The 16,442-nt window shown below is 42.5% G+C and overlaps 1 protein-coding gene across 3 annotated transcripts in view; it reads left to right on the forward strand.

Annotated features, from left to right (window-relative positions):
• The window catches only part of LOC123717678 (filamin-B), a 136,459-nt gene that overhangs the window by 108,222 nt on the left and 11,795 nt on the right, over nucleotides 1–16,442 (forward strand). For all 3 annotated transcript variants that reach the window (XM_045673809.1, XM_045673812.1, XM_045673811.1), the window contains 9 exons: nucleotides 473–617; nucleotides 1,482–1,567; nucleotides 2,626–2,818; nucleotides 6,631–6,852; nucleotides 7,086–7,249; nucleotides 7,979–8,129; nucleotides 9,262–9,507; nucleotides 9,775–9,995; nucleotides 10,428–10,635. In XM_045673809.1, coding sequence (XP_045529765.1) covers nucleotides 473–617; nucleotides 1,482–1,567; nucleotides 2,626–2,818; nucleotides 6,631–6,852; nucleotides 7,086–7,249; nucleotides 7,979–8,129; nucleotides 9,262–9,507; nucleotides 9,775–9,995; nucleotides 10,428–10,635 — 1,636 coding nt within the window. The remainder of the gene's footprint in view (nucleotides 1–472; nucleotides 618–1,481; nucleotides 1,568–2,625; nucleotides 2,819–6,630; nucleotides 6,853–7,085; nucleotides 7,250–7,978; nucleotides 8,130–9,261; nucleotides 9,508–9,774; nucleotides 9,996–10,427; nucleotides 10,636–16,442) is intronic.

Below are 16,442 nucleotides of genomic sequence, written 5' to 3' on the forward strand. Positions count from 1 at the left end.
TAAATAAAGTTATATTAGATAAATTTTAACAAAAGACTTTTATTAATACATGAATACAAATTATACAATTATTTAATTTTAACTTTACTTTTAACTTAGTAGTAATACTACTAAGATTATTACAGAATTTCATTAATTGTTATAAAATTATTATTATCATTGTTATCGTTATTATATTTTTTTTTTATTAATGGCTTCGAATCAATCAAAAAGATGGCGCATAACCGAAAAATGTGACGGTGAATTTTTTTCCAACGCCGATAAAGCAGTTTCACTTCAAAAACACGTTTATGTAACCATTATTTTCAGTTTTGCTTACTTTTGCTGACAAGATGTGGAGGGGGGGGGGGGGGGATAACTAAATAACAAACAATTGTCCCAAGACCCTGATGAAGAACTGCCTGTACTGTACTTCAGCCTGGGACTGCCAGCATAAACATTATTATTTATCACGCTTTTAACCTTGTCAAAGGTGCGCGCAGGCGCAATGGGCGGGCACGTAGAGGGAAGTCCGTTCCTAGTCAAAGCGTACAGCGCTGCCCGCGTCTCCGTCACGGATATATCACCAGGCACCGTCGGTCGACCGATATCCTTCACCATCAACGCTTCCCATGCCGGTGAGCTCATCATTTATTTGTATGATGGATGTATCATTCAAAAATTCAGTAAGGGAGCGTTCAAGTATTACGTAACGAATTTTGGGGGGGGGGGGTCCTCTTGTAAAACATTACGATTCGGGGCGGGGATTGAATTACGCAATTTATTTTCCACTTTCCAGTTTACACCACATAATGGTAAGTTTTAGGTATAAAGAGTCACTGGGGGTGGTCACGAAACAGAAACGTTACGGCGCGTTTAATGGGGGGGGGGGGTCAAGAATCTCCAAATATTGCGTGACGTAGTACTTGAACGGTCCTAAAATTATAGTTAGGTAGCTTCGGATTGCCTCCATTGTCGAAAGAGTGCAGGATTTCTCACCACGCCGCTCTGGTCTCAGCCATCCAGAGACGATTGCGAGCGGCTGGATGGGATGCCTTTGATCCCATGAACGGGACGGGCCTAGGTATGGGATGCTACAAATGTGGACACGTTTGCCCCGTCTCACCTCCCTTGGGCAAGCACTAAAGCTGGTCACAGAGCAGGACACCTTTGGAGTCATCGCTTAGCAGGGGCAACATAGATATCCGCAGCCAAAGGCTCCATGGAGACCTCGGTAAAACAAACGACCTCGCGGTCGCTCATCTAGGTGGACTGAGGACATCGTCAGGAAGTTGGCTCCCAGATACAGAGGCAGGGCGTACTGGGGGGAAATAGAAGGAGCCCTGCCTCTAGAAATGGATGCTGATTATGAAGTTATCGTATTTATAGCATAAGTTTTTGTGTCTATGGAAACTGTCCTTCAATGCATTAGATAAGGCGGCGCCAAAGCCTCACTTTTTCACTGTTTTTCAACAGGATTTAGAAGAATATGTCTTTAACAGGTGCTGGCAATTTGGAAATAATCGTCGCCGTGGCCGGTAGGAATGTGCCGAATTTTGTGCAAAGCGAAGGAAACGCGAGGTTTAAGGTAGGAATATATATTTTTTAATCTTAATATATATAAATCTCCTGTCACGATGTTTGTCCGCGATGGACTCCGAAACTACTTAACCGATTTTAAATTAAATTGGCACACCGTCAGCAGTCTGGTCCAACTTAAGAGATAGGATAGCTTAGATCTTAAATTATAGTCACAATTTTATTTTATTGCAAATTATTTGTCTATAATTAATTGACAGTCACAATTTACATAACTCCAAAAGATTCTAACAAATGTCGATACTTTTCGACTGGATTGAGTAAGTAATCAATAGATGGCACTGCTATGGTAAACCGACAAACGTGTTAAATAAGCTACAATTCAATATCATGATTACCACGTGTTATTGAGGGTTAAAGTATAAATTAAATTTATTTTGTAGTTAACGAAATACCGTGAAATTCAATTATTTCTACTTTTTTTTAATTTTTGGTATTAGCATAGCCAACCTCGTGTCACTTAGACCGAAGTGTAAATCAAATTCAAATTATAGTCACGATAATACAGTAAAATTATTCTTTATGAATTATTGATTTATAAATTATTCGTTATGCTCGCTTAAATGTCATTGTTTGTGGCGGCGTCCATGCGTCGGGTTCCCTCTCTCCCTAAAATATGGCGAGGGGGCCGATCGCTGGCCATGCGTCATACTCGTGAACGGGTGCTTCTTGTGGTGACTGGTCGTAGTTGAATTCGTGTATGCGGTGAAGTTAGTTATTTCGACTATGTATTTGCGTGTTGTTCCCATGAGAATGTAAGTGCGTGCTCCTATTTCACCATGCCTCCTGCTGATGTCACCTGGAACATGGTGTGATTGTTGCAGCTCCTTACAAACGTTGTGAAAACTAAAACTTGGCGATTAAAAAGAGTGGCGGAGTATTGCCAGTTCTTTTCTCCCGTTATACGTCCTTGATTTGAGGACTGGCAGTAAATGTAAAATTAGAAGTATGAAGTAGTATTAATGTATGTTTATTTTTTGTTACCTATATCAATATATGATTTTTGACTTTTGAATGGATTAAAAAATACATTAACTAAATTTCCAGGTGAATTTCAAACCGACGGAGGCAGCTCCCCACACGTTGTCCGTTCGTTTCAACGGACACGCCGTGCCCGGCTCGCCGTTTACGTGCATCGTGTCTGCGCCCGCGAACGCACCGGATGCGCGTGCGTCGGGCCCGGGTCTCACATCGGCTGCTAGAGGAGAAAACACCGAAATTAATTTAACCGGATTCCACTGTAAGTTAATTTGTATGAATTTTATGTTATTATGTTTTTATAAAATATGTTTATGTTGGAACATAAGATACAAGTCGTTAAATTTCGATAGACATCCCTACTCATCGGCAAAGAAGACAGAGGCCGAGAGAAGAAGCCGGTATAATAAAACTCTTGGTACTCTTTTAAAATAGCAAATCATCAAACAACACGTATTGTAAAATAAATATCGTAAATTTATTAGAAGTAGCCTTGTCCAGCACTGGTCCCAGGCTCTTTTATCATCGTTGTGGTGGGTAGTAACCTTTCTTTGCCTTGTGTTGTGAATAAAATGGTCGGTAGTGACGAGGTTTGGAATGCAGTGGTATCCTTCAATGAGCATGTTATGCTACAGAAGGAGACAGCAGAACGAGAGAGGAAGACCTTTAGGACGAATCCTACGGGGAGAAAATAGAAGAAGATATGCTCGTCTCCTACCTCCTATGTAGTGTGTACTGCACCGGAGGTTTGTGAGAGTATCATGCCGTTGAGGTCCTGGTAGAATGCGACAGCGACTATACCCCTGCAACCTTTGAGGGCAGGGGATGCGCAAATGTATTTCCACCTCGGATATAAAAAAGGCCCTTTTATCAACAAGATAATCGTGAACTTTGTATTACATTTCTTAATTTTATTAAAAGGCAGAGATAACAGAGCCTCTAGGATGTTATTAAAGAGTATCCATTGGTTCAGGTTTTCATCAAGAAATTGTATGCATTGTTCATTTGTCCAGGACAGGGCAGGGGTTGGCGCGCCTTTCTTTTGCCTACTACTAGATAGATATTTTCCTTCATTTCGTACCACAGCGTAACAAAATGCAACGATTCGTAATTGTTGATGAGAACTTTCCCTTGTATTTTTACTATATACAATATGTTGTTAAACATTATTGTCACCAAACGGCTTAGGGAGCGTTCAAGTATTACGTCACACAATTTTTTGGAGATTCTTAACCCCCCCCCCCCCCCATGAAACGCGTCGTAAAGTTTCTGTTTCCAATGGTAATAGGTTTCGTGACCAACTCCAGTGACTCTTTATACCTATAACTTACCATTATGTGGTGTAAAGTACTGGAAAGTGGAAAATAATATTAACAATAACGCGTAATTCAATCCCTGCCACGCATCGTAACGTTTTACAAAATGCGTTACGTAATACTTTAAAGGATTTCATTAAAACTTTGAAACTAGTTTAAAATTATTGAACTCTTGTGCTTTATGTTGGCAACGTAACATTGTATATAGCCTAATAAAATAAATACGAAAAAGCAAGGTTAACACCAAAAGTAATTCGTGTTAAATTAAAACTAAATGACCACTAGTTAATAATGTGTTTACAAAACAATAATGCATAAACAAATTGTTTGTAATTATGCTTCGATGCATTGTGTTGTCGTTAAATATGTTCTGTGCTAATGTGAAACGCTTGGTACCGCAAGGTATCTTCAAAGTGATATACCAGATTGATAAAATTGAACTTAATTTGAAATGTTAGTGTATTTTAAGGTGACAAGTGTAAAAGACACTACGGAAATGATTAAGGGATGCTGTGGTTTTTTTTTGTTACACAACACGCCGTTAGAGTTACATATAGTAGGTCCTTACATATGAAATTGGCGTTTTGTATGGGAGGAACAAAAAGTCGAATATTTTTGAATATAATATATTTAATTAATCAAAGTATGAACCATTGTTTTCTATGCACTTTTGCCATCTCATAGATAGTTCATTGATCCCTTTACTAAAAAAACCAGTCGGACGGGAATCAATAAAATCTGTGAAGGCGATTTGGACTGCCTCATCAGGGTTAAGTTTTTTCCCTTGCAAGAAGTTGTCTAAATTTCGAAAATAATGGTAATCTGTTGGAGCAAGGTCCGGGGAGTACGGAGGATGTCTTAGACATTCCAATTAAAGCTCTTCTAATTTGGTAGCCGTATGTTGTGCAGTGTGTGGTCTAGCGTTGTCGTGAAGTAGAAGTGACGTGGAGCGATTGACCAGCATAGGTTGTTTAGCCGCTAGCTTTTCCATCATGATTTGCAATTGCTGACAATAGACATCATCCGTAATAGTCTGGCTAGATTTGAGAAAACTGCAATGAACAATACCGGGCACTAGTCCACCAAACGCTTACAAGTAACTTTTTTGGGGTTAATTTTCGCTTGGGGCAGGATTTGGCTGGCTGGCCAGGATCCAACCATTGCGCTGGGCGCTTCCGATTATCTTAAAGAATCCATTTTTCATCACAGGTAATGATTCGGTTTAAAATACCTCCATTATTGTGCCGATTCAGTAATGTAACGCAGCAGTCGACGCGCGTTTGCCGGTTTGCTTCAGTCAATTCGTGAGGTAACCACCTTTCAAGCTTTTTAATCTTCCCAATTTGCTTCAAGTGAATTAAAATAGTTTTATCACTAAGACCGCAGCCTGCAGCTAACTCGGACGTGGTTTGCGATGGATCCGCTTCCACAATAGCCAATACTTCAATACTTCATTATCAACTTGGGTCTCAGACCGTCCACGGGGCTTGTTCTTCAGGTCGAAATTTCCAGAACGAAAACGTTGGAACCAAAACGAACTGTGTTTTCTTTTGCAACATGACCGCCATACACATCATTCACCCTTCGAGTCGTTTCCGCAGCACTAGTGACACGGCGGAACTCGTACTCGTAAATAATGCGATACTTTAAGTTTTCCATTTTGTAAAATGAGTGACGCAAACCAAAAAAAAACAGAAGAAAAAAACAAATGAATGACGGTCATCGAAGCACAAATACATGAGTAAATAGCTGTACAAATTTGAATTTGAAATTCCTAACCAAAGAGGAGGTATGTGAGGTCAAAGTGGCCGTACGACAAAACGCCAATTTCATATGTAAGGACCTAATATAATATAAGACTAAATAAAAAAAATGCGCATAATAAATAAGAATATATTAGGACCCACGCTGGTTCTCTATTTTTTTACATACTCTATTAAGTCACAAAAGCCTCGCAATTTATTTTTATCGGCGTTGGACAAAAAATCGTCACATTTTTCGGTTACGCGTCACATTTTCCGTTACGCGCCTTCTTTCTCTTGTCCCTACCACGGTTGAGAAGCGAAGCCTTTAATAACAAAAAATTATAATAACGATAACAATAATAATAATATTTCTATTACAATTAATGAAATTCTGTAATAATCTTAGTAGTAATAAGGTAAAATGAAATATGTAATAATAAAAGCCTTTTGTTAATCTTAACTAACCAATTTCTGTAATGTTGCATATAGTAGATCATTTTTCGAAAAATAAGGTCATAAAGAAGTTTCACTTCTTATTTCTCACACTTAATGTGTACACTAGTACACGCACGCATTTTTTTCTATATGATAGAGCAACGTTCTCAACCAGGATTGCTCAAAAAGGCACTCATCGTACCCCATGGACACCCTTTAAAGTGGATGCGTTGCGTTGACGGCTTTATTGTTCATAGATGATGATTCATTTTGAGAAGTATTCCAGATGTTCTCAATTACTATATGAATAAAAATTGTTTACTGATATGTACGCACATAACTTCCGAATGTCGGCACCAATATTTGTTTTCCGGCGTCAGTTATCATCTGGACAAGTTTTTGATAAAATAAATAATTCATTTAATAAAAATAATTGAATGAGAAACATAATGCCCGGAAATTAATCTGTTAGATATATATCCTTAGCGGGTTCATATATACATGTAACATCCAAAACAAATACTTTTTATTTCAAACCAGTACTTGCTGAGATAAACAAAATGATTGTTGTTCCTCAGCATGCGAGCCAACAGTATCTCTAACTGGTCCGGGGGGTGCGAACGTACGTACGCACGTGAATCCCATGGGAGAAGGCCGTTACACGTGCACGTATACGCCCGAGGTGGTCGGCCGTCACAGCGTGCACGTACAATGTGGGGGAAGGCATGTACCGGGATCACCGTTCGTGTGTAACGTATACGATGTCCGACGGGTGCGTGTCACTGGATTGGGACCTGGAGGTGAGGCGTTGTTGTATTTAAAGTTGATTTTAAACATTAATTTCATTTTTTTTCTTTGTGATGTCAGCTGGCTTAATTTTATTTATTTCTTTTCTTTGCCCTACTGTTCAACACGTGAAAAAATAAACAAGAATTTTCCATTTCAAAAACCATGAATATCGATCCAGCCGTTCTTGAATATAAGTGTTCGAACAAAGCCTTGTTTTACGTCTTAAGATGATCAACTGTTTCAGAACTAGAAGGAACCCTGGAAGGCCTGAATCTGGATGAGAGTGGGGAGGAGGAACGCGGCGTTGAAGTTGGCAAACCTGTTACTTTTAGTGTTGATGCTGCAGGGGCCGGTGAAGGGACTCTTGAACTGGTGGTGTCTACGCCTTCCACCACTGTTAAGGCAGAGGTACATAACGCTTTACGACTATAATAATAATAAATAAAACCTTTATTTTCTGACCATTATAGTCTATTCTCTAAAGGCGCAAAGCTTCAGCGTTTGACTCTCATCCCTGAGGTCGTAGGTTCAATCCCTGGCTGTGCACCAATGGACTTTCTTTCTATGTAACGTTAGCTCGATCGGTGAAGGAGAACATCGACCCAAAAAGTCGTGTGTCAGGCAGAGAAGGCTGATTATCTGGTTGCCTATTAGATTAATACATTATCACGAAACAGTTATAGAAATCTGAGGTCCAGACCTAAAAAAGGTTGTAGGTTTTATTGTAATATTTATAAGTAATCATATATCCAGTATTTACTATATCCTATTTCACCATTCCTCCTGCTGATTTACCATATCATGTGGAACATGGTGTAATGGTTGCAGATCCTTACAAACGTTGTGTAAAACAAAAAAAGAGTGACGGAGAGTTTATTACCAGTTCTTCTTTTCCGTTCTACGCCCTTGATTTGAGAACTGACAGTAAATGTAAAATTAGTAGCATTTAATGTATATTTATTGTGTTACCTATATGAATAAATGATTTTTGACTTTGACAATAAACGTTTAGTTATTGTTAATTGAAGTCGTAGTAAAGGGCGATTTTAATTCTGCTTTAGTTTATTAATCTTGTTTGTCTGGTTAACCTTCAAGATGATTGTATAAAACTGAAAAAATGAAATATTTTGGTTAAAGGTGGTAGCTGTTGCTCGTGGCCTATACGATGTGACGTTCGTGCCCGTGTCACGTGAACCGCATAGAGTCTCCGTGACCTTCAACGAACAAGCTGTGCCAGGAAGCCCTTTCATATGCAGGGTCAACGAGCCACACACGTATGTGCAAATAGGTATGGACAAAAGGAAATGTCAAGATTTTAAAATGAAGTTCAGATTATTTATCAGGCTTTAAAAATTTTAATGAAAAATTCAGAAGTTCCCGCCAAAACGCTTCTCTAGCCAAAATGGCATAGCACCGTAGGACATATACGTACGTACGTAGGTACGAGGTACGATCTCTTAAAGTCTTACCCCTCAATCCTATTACGTCAGTTATCATTAGGACACAAATATTGACTGACATACGTCATCGTCGATTCGAATTCGGTCACGTGAATGACATAAAAAAATAAAAATTTTAATAACCATTTTTTTGGTAAATTCAGTATGACTTACAAGTTTACTCCATATCTCGCCATTTTGAAAGACGTAACTACCTACAATCTGCGCTTCCAAATCACTGACTGTGACGTCATACCCTGAAACGCGCTTACGAAGTTACTACGATTTAAGATGTATACAACTTCTGGTACTTTGATACTTGGTCCTTCGGGCCAGTCAGTGGTTATACTGACGAGGAGCGTCCCTTCAGATTTGAGGAACTGTACACTATTCTTCCTTCACAATGTGTCAAAATGGAGATGACACACATTTAGTTAAATTCGTAAAGGCCGGCAACTCACTCGCGTGCCCTGCATTGAGAGTTTCCTTGGGCGGCGGTATCACTTAACATTGAATAAACCTATTGCCCGATACCCTCTGTTCTGTATAAAAATTGTGTGTGTGCTAGTGTACACACGTAAGAAGTGAAACTTCTTTATGACCTATTTTTTTCAAAAATGATCTACTATATGCAACTTTACAGAAATTGGTTAAATAAAGTTAAATTAGATAAAGTTTAACGAAAGGCTTTTATAATCATATACATTAATACAAATAATACAATTATTTAATTTTACCTTATTACTACTAAGATTATTACAGAATTTCATTAATTGTAATAGAATTATTACTATCATTGTTATCGTTATTATATATTTTGGTTATTAATTTCGAATCTTTTCGAATCAACCGTGGTAGGGTCTAGAAAAAGATAGAGCGTAACGGAAAAATGTGACGGTATTTTTGTTTACAACGCCGATCAAGTATAAATCTAGCTTTCAATTTGAATGTAAATAAAAGTTGTTTCATATACGGTTATAGGAACGACAGCTACAATAGAAATAGACGAAAACCTAACAGATGTTGAAGTTCTATCGCCCACTGGTACAAGAGTAGCAGACGTTTTTGAGGATGAGGGAATCGTCACATTCCCCGTGTCTCGAATCGGGAGATACGTCATCCGCAGCCCTCGAGGGTCCGTCGCTGAGGTGGAGGCCCTGGATCCTTCAGCAGTCAAGGTTCTGTCCATCGGAGAGGCTCTAGCGCATCGTCCAGCTATAATTACTGGTAAGTTGGTAAGTAGGTAAAAGGCCGGCAACGCACTTGCGAGCCCTCCGCCATTGAGAGTGTCCATGGACGGCGGTATCACATAACATCAGGTGAGCCTTCTGCCCATCTGCCCCTGTTCTATAAAAAAAATCATAATGCATGGGTCATTCTCAAATCTCCACATCCGTCTTGGTATGAGCTGATCTTCTCCAGTACTAGCAGGGTTTAGTCACTTTCAAACCAGGTCATCCCAACGCGTATGTATACTGATCACAAATATTTCAGTAAGCACAAGCAGTGCTGGGAGCGGGCGTCTTTCAGCTCGCGTGACTAGCTGTGGGCGAACAGTTCCACATTCGGTGCGAAGGAGGGGCGGGTCCAGGACGGAGCTGGTGTGGCATCCGGCCAGGGCGGCTCCTCATAGGATCACCTTATTGTGGAGTGGGATACCTATTGCGAGGGAGGCCTTGATGGTGGATGTGATGCCTGGTCATCATGGACAGGAGGTAATAAATTAATTTATTAATATATGTGTGAAAATATCTATTTACTATAGAAACATGTCATGACTTATGTGACTTGCTTAACAAGATACATATATTTTAGACATATATATATGTCCAAGACTATATACTGGTGTAAATAAAACCACAATTTTCACATTATTTATTCCTATTTCCCAAAATATCCATCCATTTCCCATAAATTCCATTTATTTAACATTATTCCCATACATTTCCCATAATGTCCATCCATTTACCATAATTTTCATCCATTTTCCTTAGTTTCCATTTATTTCAAATAATTCCCATCCATTTTCCACAATCTCGATTTATTTCAAACAATTTCCATCCATTTCCAATAATTTCATACATATGTTCCGCTTCTGAATCTTGCCTTCCCTTATCCCCTTAGACTGATTTCAAATATGCTTCCAGGTATCAGCCTCTGGTCTCGGCCTGTACCAAGGTCAGGTCAGCCGCGTCTCGTCCTTCAGTATCGACACTTTGGGTCGCGCGGCTCGCGAGTTCGACGTCGTGGTATCGGGCCCCGGGACCAGAGCTTTGCCCGTCCGCTGTTATCAAACCAAATCTGGATTGCTTCAGGCCGAGTTCACCGTAACCGAAGTCGGGCAGAGTACTATAGGTAATATATAATGAATTACCAGCTCGATCCTTATGTACAGTGTAGCTAAACAGTCCGGCTATGTACTCGTACGTACGCTTCCAAAAAATTGTGTATAACCCAACTTCTGCACTGATATACATGACTCTGATGGATCTGATTATGAAAGTGAGATGAGAGGAGATAAATGTTCCAAATATGGTCATTAACCAATGGAATTTACTTTTTAAGTGCGGCATTACCAAATATCTGGTGGCTTTCTGGGGGTGCTGATGTTATAAACTTTGTGAGACTGTTCAGCACAGCTAGTTCTGGCAAATGATAATATTCTGTTGGTCAGTCTGCTTTTATAGATATTCTATAGGCAATTGTAAATAGAGTTCTCTTCTTTATGAAGAATAAACGACATAGTAACTCTTTTTTTATTAATTTGGGGGACATGCGAGGCTTTCAAAAAAAATTATTTCCTATGTTTACAGTAACTTAATAATAAAATTTATTATAAACAAAAAAAATCCTAAACCTTTCTATAAAAAATTATAAATGCAATTCTTATGAATTGAGCCTTTGTGCACTAAGTATAAAAAAAAATCAATGGCTCTACCACCTTTTAGGTCTGGGCCTCAGATTTCTGTATCTGTTTCATGGTCGTTTGTGAATTAATTAAGCAAGTATGTGATTAGCCTTCCGTGTCTGACGCACGACGACTTTTTGGGTCTAAGGCAAGCCGGTTTCCTCACGATGTTTTCCTTCACCGTTCGAGCTAATGTCAAATGCGCTGATGGAAAGAAAATCCATTGGTGCACAGCCGGGGATCGAACCTACGACCTCAGGGATGAGAGTCGCACGCTGATGCCACTAGGCCAACACTGCTTTAAATATAACCTCTCCCCAATATTCACTGTGTAGTACCAATACTGATCCATAGGTGGCACCACTTGCTCTATAAAACGCGGTATCGAAGTGTCCTCTAGAAATCTCGACCATAGGGACCCAGAGCACGTTGAACACACATTCACTAATGGTCCGGACGATCCAATTACCGTAGCTAACAATAAATTAAAATAGCCAAACACAGATTAGGGTAAAAAAACCGTGGAAGGCGAGGATCTTTACTTCGCACTTCGCTCACTCCAGTGAGCTTCCGTCCTGCCCCTCAGGCGATTGACCACCCCGCGACGGCCCAAGCCGAGGTTCGAGTCTCACAGGAGACGCCCTTGCGCTAGCCGCGGGATAAAACGCCATTCTGGCCGAGCTACGCTCGCCAAAACAGCCCGAGCTGAGCTGTAAAGGCCCTTAAGGCCAACAGCGAGATTCCATTCTCAAAAAAAAAAAAAAAAAAAAACGTTGAACACACATTCACTAATGGTCCGGACGATCCAATTACCGTAGCTAACAATAAATTAAAATAGCCAAACACAGATTAGGGTAAAAAAACCGTGGAAGGCGAGGATCTTTACTTCGCACTTCGCTCACTCCAGTGAGCTTCCGTCCTGCCCTTCAGGCGATTGACCGCCCCGCGACGGCCCAAGCCGAGGTTCGAGTCTCACAGGAGACGCCCTTGCGCTAGCCGCGGGATAAAACGCCATTCTGGCCGAGCTACGCTCGCCAAAACAGCCCGAGCTGAGCTGTAAAGGCCCTTAAGGCCAACAGCGAGATTCCATTCTCAAAAAAAAAAAAAAAAAAAAAACTTTGAACACACATTCACTAATGGTCCGGACGATCCAATTACCGTAGCTAACAATAAATTAAAATAGCCAAACACAGATTAGGGTAAAAAAACCGTGGAAGGCGAGGATCTTTACTTCTTACTTCACTCACTCCAGTGAGCTTCCGTCCTGCCCCTCAGGCGATTGACCACCCCGCGACGGCCCAAGCCGAGGTTCGAGTCTCACAGGAGACGCCCTTGCGCTAGCCGCGGGATAAAACGCCATTCTGGCCGAGCTACGCTCGCCAAAACAGCCCGAGCTGAGCTGTAAAGGCCCTTAAGGCCAACAGCGAGATTCCATTCTCAAAAAAAAAAAAAAAAAAAAAAACGTTGAACACACATTCACTAATGGTCCGGACGATCCAATTACCGTAGCTAACAATAAATTAAAATAGCCAAACACAGATTAGGGTAAAAAAACCGTGGAAGGCGAGGATCTTTACTTCGCACTTCGCTCACTCCAGTGAGCTTCCGTCCTGCCCTTCAGGCGATTGACCGCCCCGCGACGGCCCAAGCCGAGGTTCGAGTCTCACAGGAGACGCCCTTGCGCTAGCCGCGGGATAAAACGCCATTCTGGCCGAGCTACGCTCGCCAAAACAGCCCGAGCTGAGCTGTAAAGGCCCTTAAGGCCAACAGCGAGATTCCATTCTCAAAAAAAAAAAAAAAAAAAAACGTTGAACACACATTCACTAATGGTCCGGACGATCCAATTACCGTAGCTAACAATAAATTAAAATAGCCAAACACAGATTAGGGTAAAAAAACCGTGGAAGGCGAGGATCTTTACTTCGCACTTCGCTCACTCCAGTGAGCTTCCGTCCTGCCCTTCAGGCGATTGACCGCCCCGCGACGGCCCAAGCCGAGGTTCGAGTCTCACAGGAGACGCCCTTGCGCTAGCCGCGGGATAAAACGCCATTCTGGCCGAGCTACGCTCGCCAAAACAGCCCGAGCTGAGCTGTAAAGGCCCTTAAGGCCAACAGCGAGATTCCATTCTCAAAAAAAAAAAAAAAAAAAAAAAACGATGAACACACATTCACTAATGGTCCGGACGATCCAATTACCGTAGCTAACAATAAATTAAAATAGCCAAACACAGATTAGGGTAAAAAAACCGTGGAAGGCGAGGATCTTTACTTCGCACTTCGCTCACTCCAGTGAGCTTCCGTCCTGCCCTTCAGGCGATTGACCGCCCCGCGACGGCCCAAGCCGAGGTTCGAGTCTCACAGGAGACGCCCTTGCGCTAGCCGCGGGATAAAACGCCATTCTGGCCGAGCTACGCTCGCCAAAACAGCCCGAGCTGAGCTGTAAAGGCCCTTAAGGCCAACAGCGAGATTCCATTCTCAAAAAAAAAAAAAAAAAAAAAACGTTGAACACACATTCACTAATGGTCCGGACGATCCAATTACCGTAGCTAACAATAAATTAAAATAGCCAAACACAGATTAAGGTAAAAAAACCGTGGAAGGCGAGGATCTTTACTTCTTACTTCACTCACTCCAGTGAGCTTCCGTCCTGCCCCTCAGGCGATTGACCACCCCGCGACGGCCCAAGCCGAGGTTCGAGTCTCACAGGAGACGCCCTTGCGCTAGCCGCGGGATAAAACGCCATTCTGGCCGAGCTACGCTCGCCAAAACAGCCCGAGCTGAGCTGTAAAGGCCCTTAAGGCCAACAGCGAGATTCCATTCTCAAAAAAAAAAAAAAAAAAAAAACGTTGAACACACATTCACTAATGGTCCGGACGATCCAATTACCGTAGCTAACAATAAATTAAAATAGCCAAACACAGATTAGGGTAAAAAAACCGTGGAAGGCGAGGATCTTTACTTCGCACTTCGCTCACTCCAGTGAGCTTCCGTCCTGCCCTTCAGGCGATTGACCGCCCCGCGACGGCCCAAGCCGAGGTTCGAGTCTCACAGGAGACGCCCTTGCGCTAGCCGCGGGATAAAACGCCATTCTGGCCGAGCTACGCTCGCCAAAACAGCCCGAGCTGAGCTGTAAAGGCCCTTAAGGCCAACAGCGAGATTCCATTCTCAAAAAAAAAAAAAAAAAAAAAACGTTGAACACACATTCACTAATGGTCCGGACGATCCAATTACCGTAGCTAACAATAAATTAAAATAGCCAAACACAGATTAGGGTAAAAAAACCGTGGAAGGCGAGGATCTTTACTTCGCACTTCGCTCACTCCAGTGAGCTTCCGTCCTGCCCTTCAGGCGATTGACCGCCCCGCGACGGCCCAAGCCGAGGTTCGAGTCTCACAGGAGACGCCCTTGCGCTAGCCGCGGGATAAAACGCCATTCTGGCCGAGCTACGCTCGCCAAAACAGCCCGAGCTGAGCTGTAAAGGCCCTTAAGGCCAACAGCGAGATTCCATTCTCAAAAAAAAAAAAAAAAAAAAACGTTGAACACACATTCACTAATGGTCCGGACGATCCAATTACCGTAGCTAACAATAAATTAAAATAGCCAAACACAGATTAGGGTAAAAAAACCGTGGAAGGCGAGGATCTTTACTTCGCACTTCGCTCACTCCAGTGAGCTTCCGTCCTGCCCTTCAGGCGATTGACCGCCCCGCGACGGCCCAAGCCGAGGTTCGAGTCTCACAGGAGACGCCCTTGCGCTAGCCGCGGGATAAAACGCCATTCTGGCCGAGCTACGCTCGCCAAAACAGCCCGAGCTGAGCTGTAAAGGCCCTTAAGGCCAACAGCGAGATTCCATTCTCAAAAAAAAAAAAAAAAAAAAAAAAACGATGAACACACATTCACTAATGGTCCGGACGATCCAATTACCGTAGCTAACAATAAATTAAAATAGCCAAACACAGATTAGGGTAAAAAAACCGTGGAAGGCGAGGATCTTTACTTCGCACTTCGCTCACTCCAGTGAGCTTCCGTCCTGCCCTTCAGGCGATTGACCGCCCCGCGACGGCCCAAGCCGAGGTTCGAGTCTCACAGGAGACGCCCTTGCGCTAGCCGCGGGATAAAACGCCATTCTGGCCGAGCTACGCTCGCCAAAACAGCCCGAGCTGAGCTGTAAAGGCCCTTAAGGCCAACAGCGAGATTCCATTCTCAAAAAAAAAAAAAAAAAAAAACGTTGAACACACATTCACTAATGGTCCGGACGATCCAATTACCGTAGCTAACAATAAATTAAAATAGCCAAACACAGATTAAGGTAAAAAAACCGTGGAAGGCGAGGATCTTTACTTCTTACTTCACTCACTCCAGTGAGCTTCCGTCCTGCCCCTCAGGCGATTGACCACCCCGCGACGGCCCAAGCCGAGGTTCGAGTCTCACAGGAGACGCCCTTGCGCTAGCCGCGGGATAAAACGCCATTCTGGCCGAGCTACGCTCGCCAAAACAGCCCGAGCTGAGCTGTAAAGGCCCTTAAGGCCAACAGCGAGATTCCATTCTCAAAAAAAAAAAAAAAAAAAAAACGTTGAACACACATTCACTAATGGTCCGGACGATCCAATTACCGTAGCTAACAATAAATTAAAATAGCCAAACACAGATTAGGGTAAAAAAACCGTGGAAGGCGAGGATCTTTACTTCGCACTTCGCTCACTCCAGTGAGCTTCCGTCCTGCCCCTCAGGCGATTGACCGCCCCGCGACGGCCCAAGCCGAGGTTCGAGTCTCACAGGAGACGCCCTTGCGCTAGCCGCGGGATAAAACGCCATTCTGGCCGAGCTACGCTCGCCAAAACAGCCCGAGCTGAGCTGTAAAGGCCCTTAAGGCCAACAGCGAGATTCCATTCTCAAAAAAAAAAAAAAAAAAAAACGTTGAACACACATTCACTAATGGTCCGGACGATCCAATTACCGTAGCTAACAATAAATTAAAATAGCCAAACACAGATTAGGGTAAAAAAACCGTGGAAGGCGAGGATCTTTACTTCGCACTTCGCTCACTCCAGTGAGCTTCCGTCCTGCCCTTCAGGCGATTGACCGCCCCGCGACGGCCCAAGCCGAGGTTCGAGTCTCACAGGAGACGCCCTTGCGCTAGCCGCGGGATAAAACGCCATTCTGGCCGAGCTACGCTCGCCAAAACAGCCCGAGCTGAGCTGTAAAGGCCCTTAAGGCCAACAGCGAGATTCCATTCTCCAAAAAAAAAAAAAAAAA

Source organism: Pieris brassicae, chromosome 13, assembly GCF_905147105.1.
Source record: "Pieris brassicae chromosome 13, ilPieBrab1.1, whole genome shotgun sequence".
NCBI lineage: Eukaryota > Metazoa > Arthropoda > Insecta > Lepidoptera > Pieridae > Pieris > Pieris brassicae.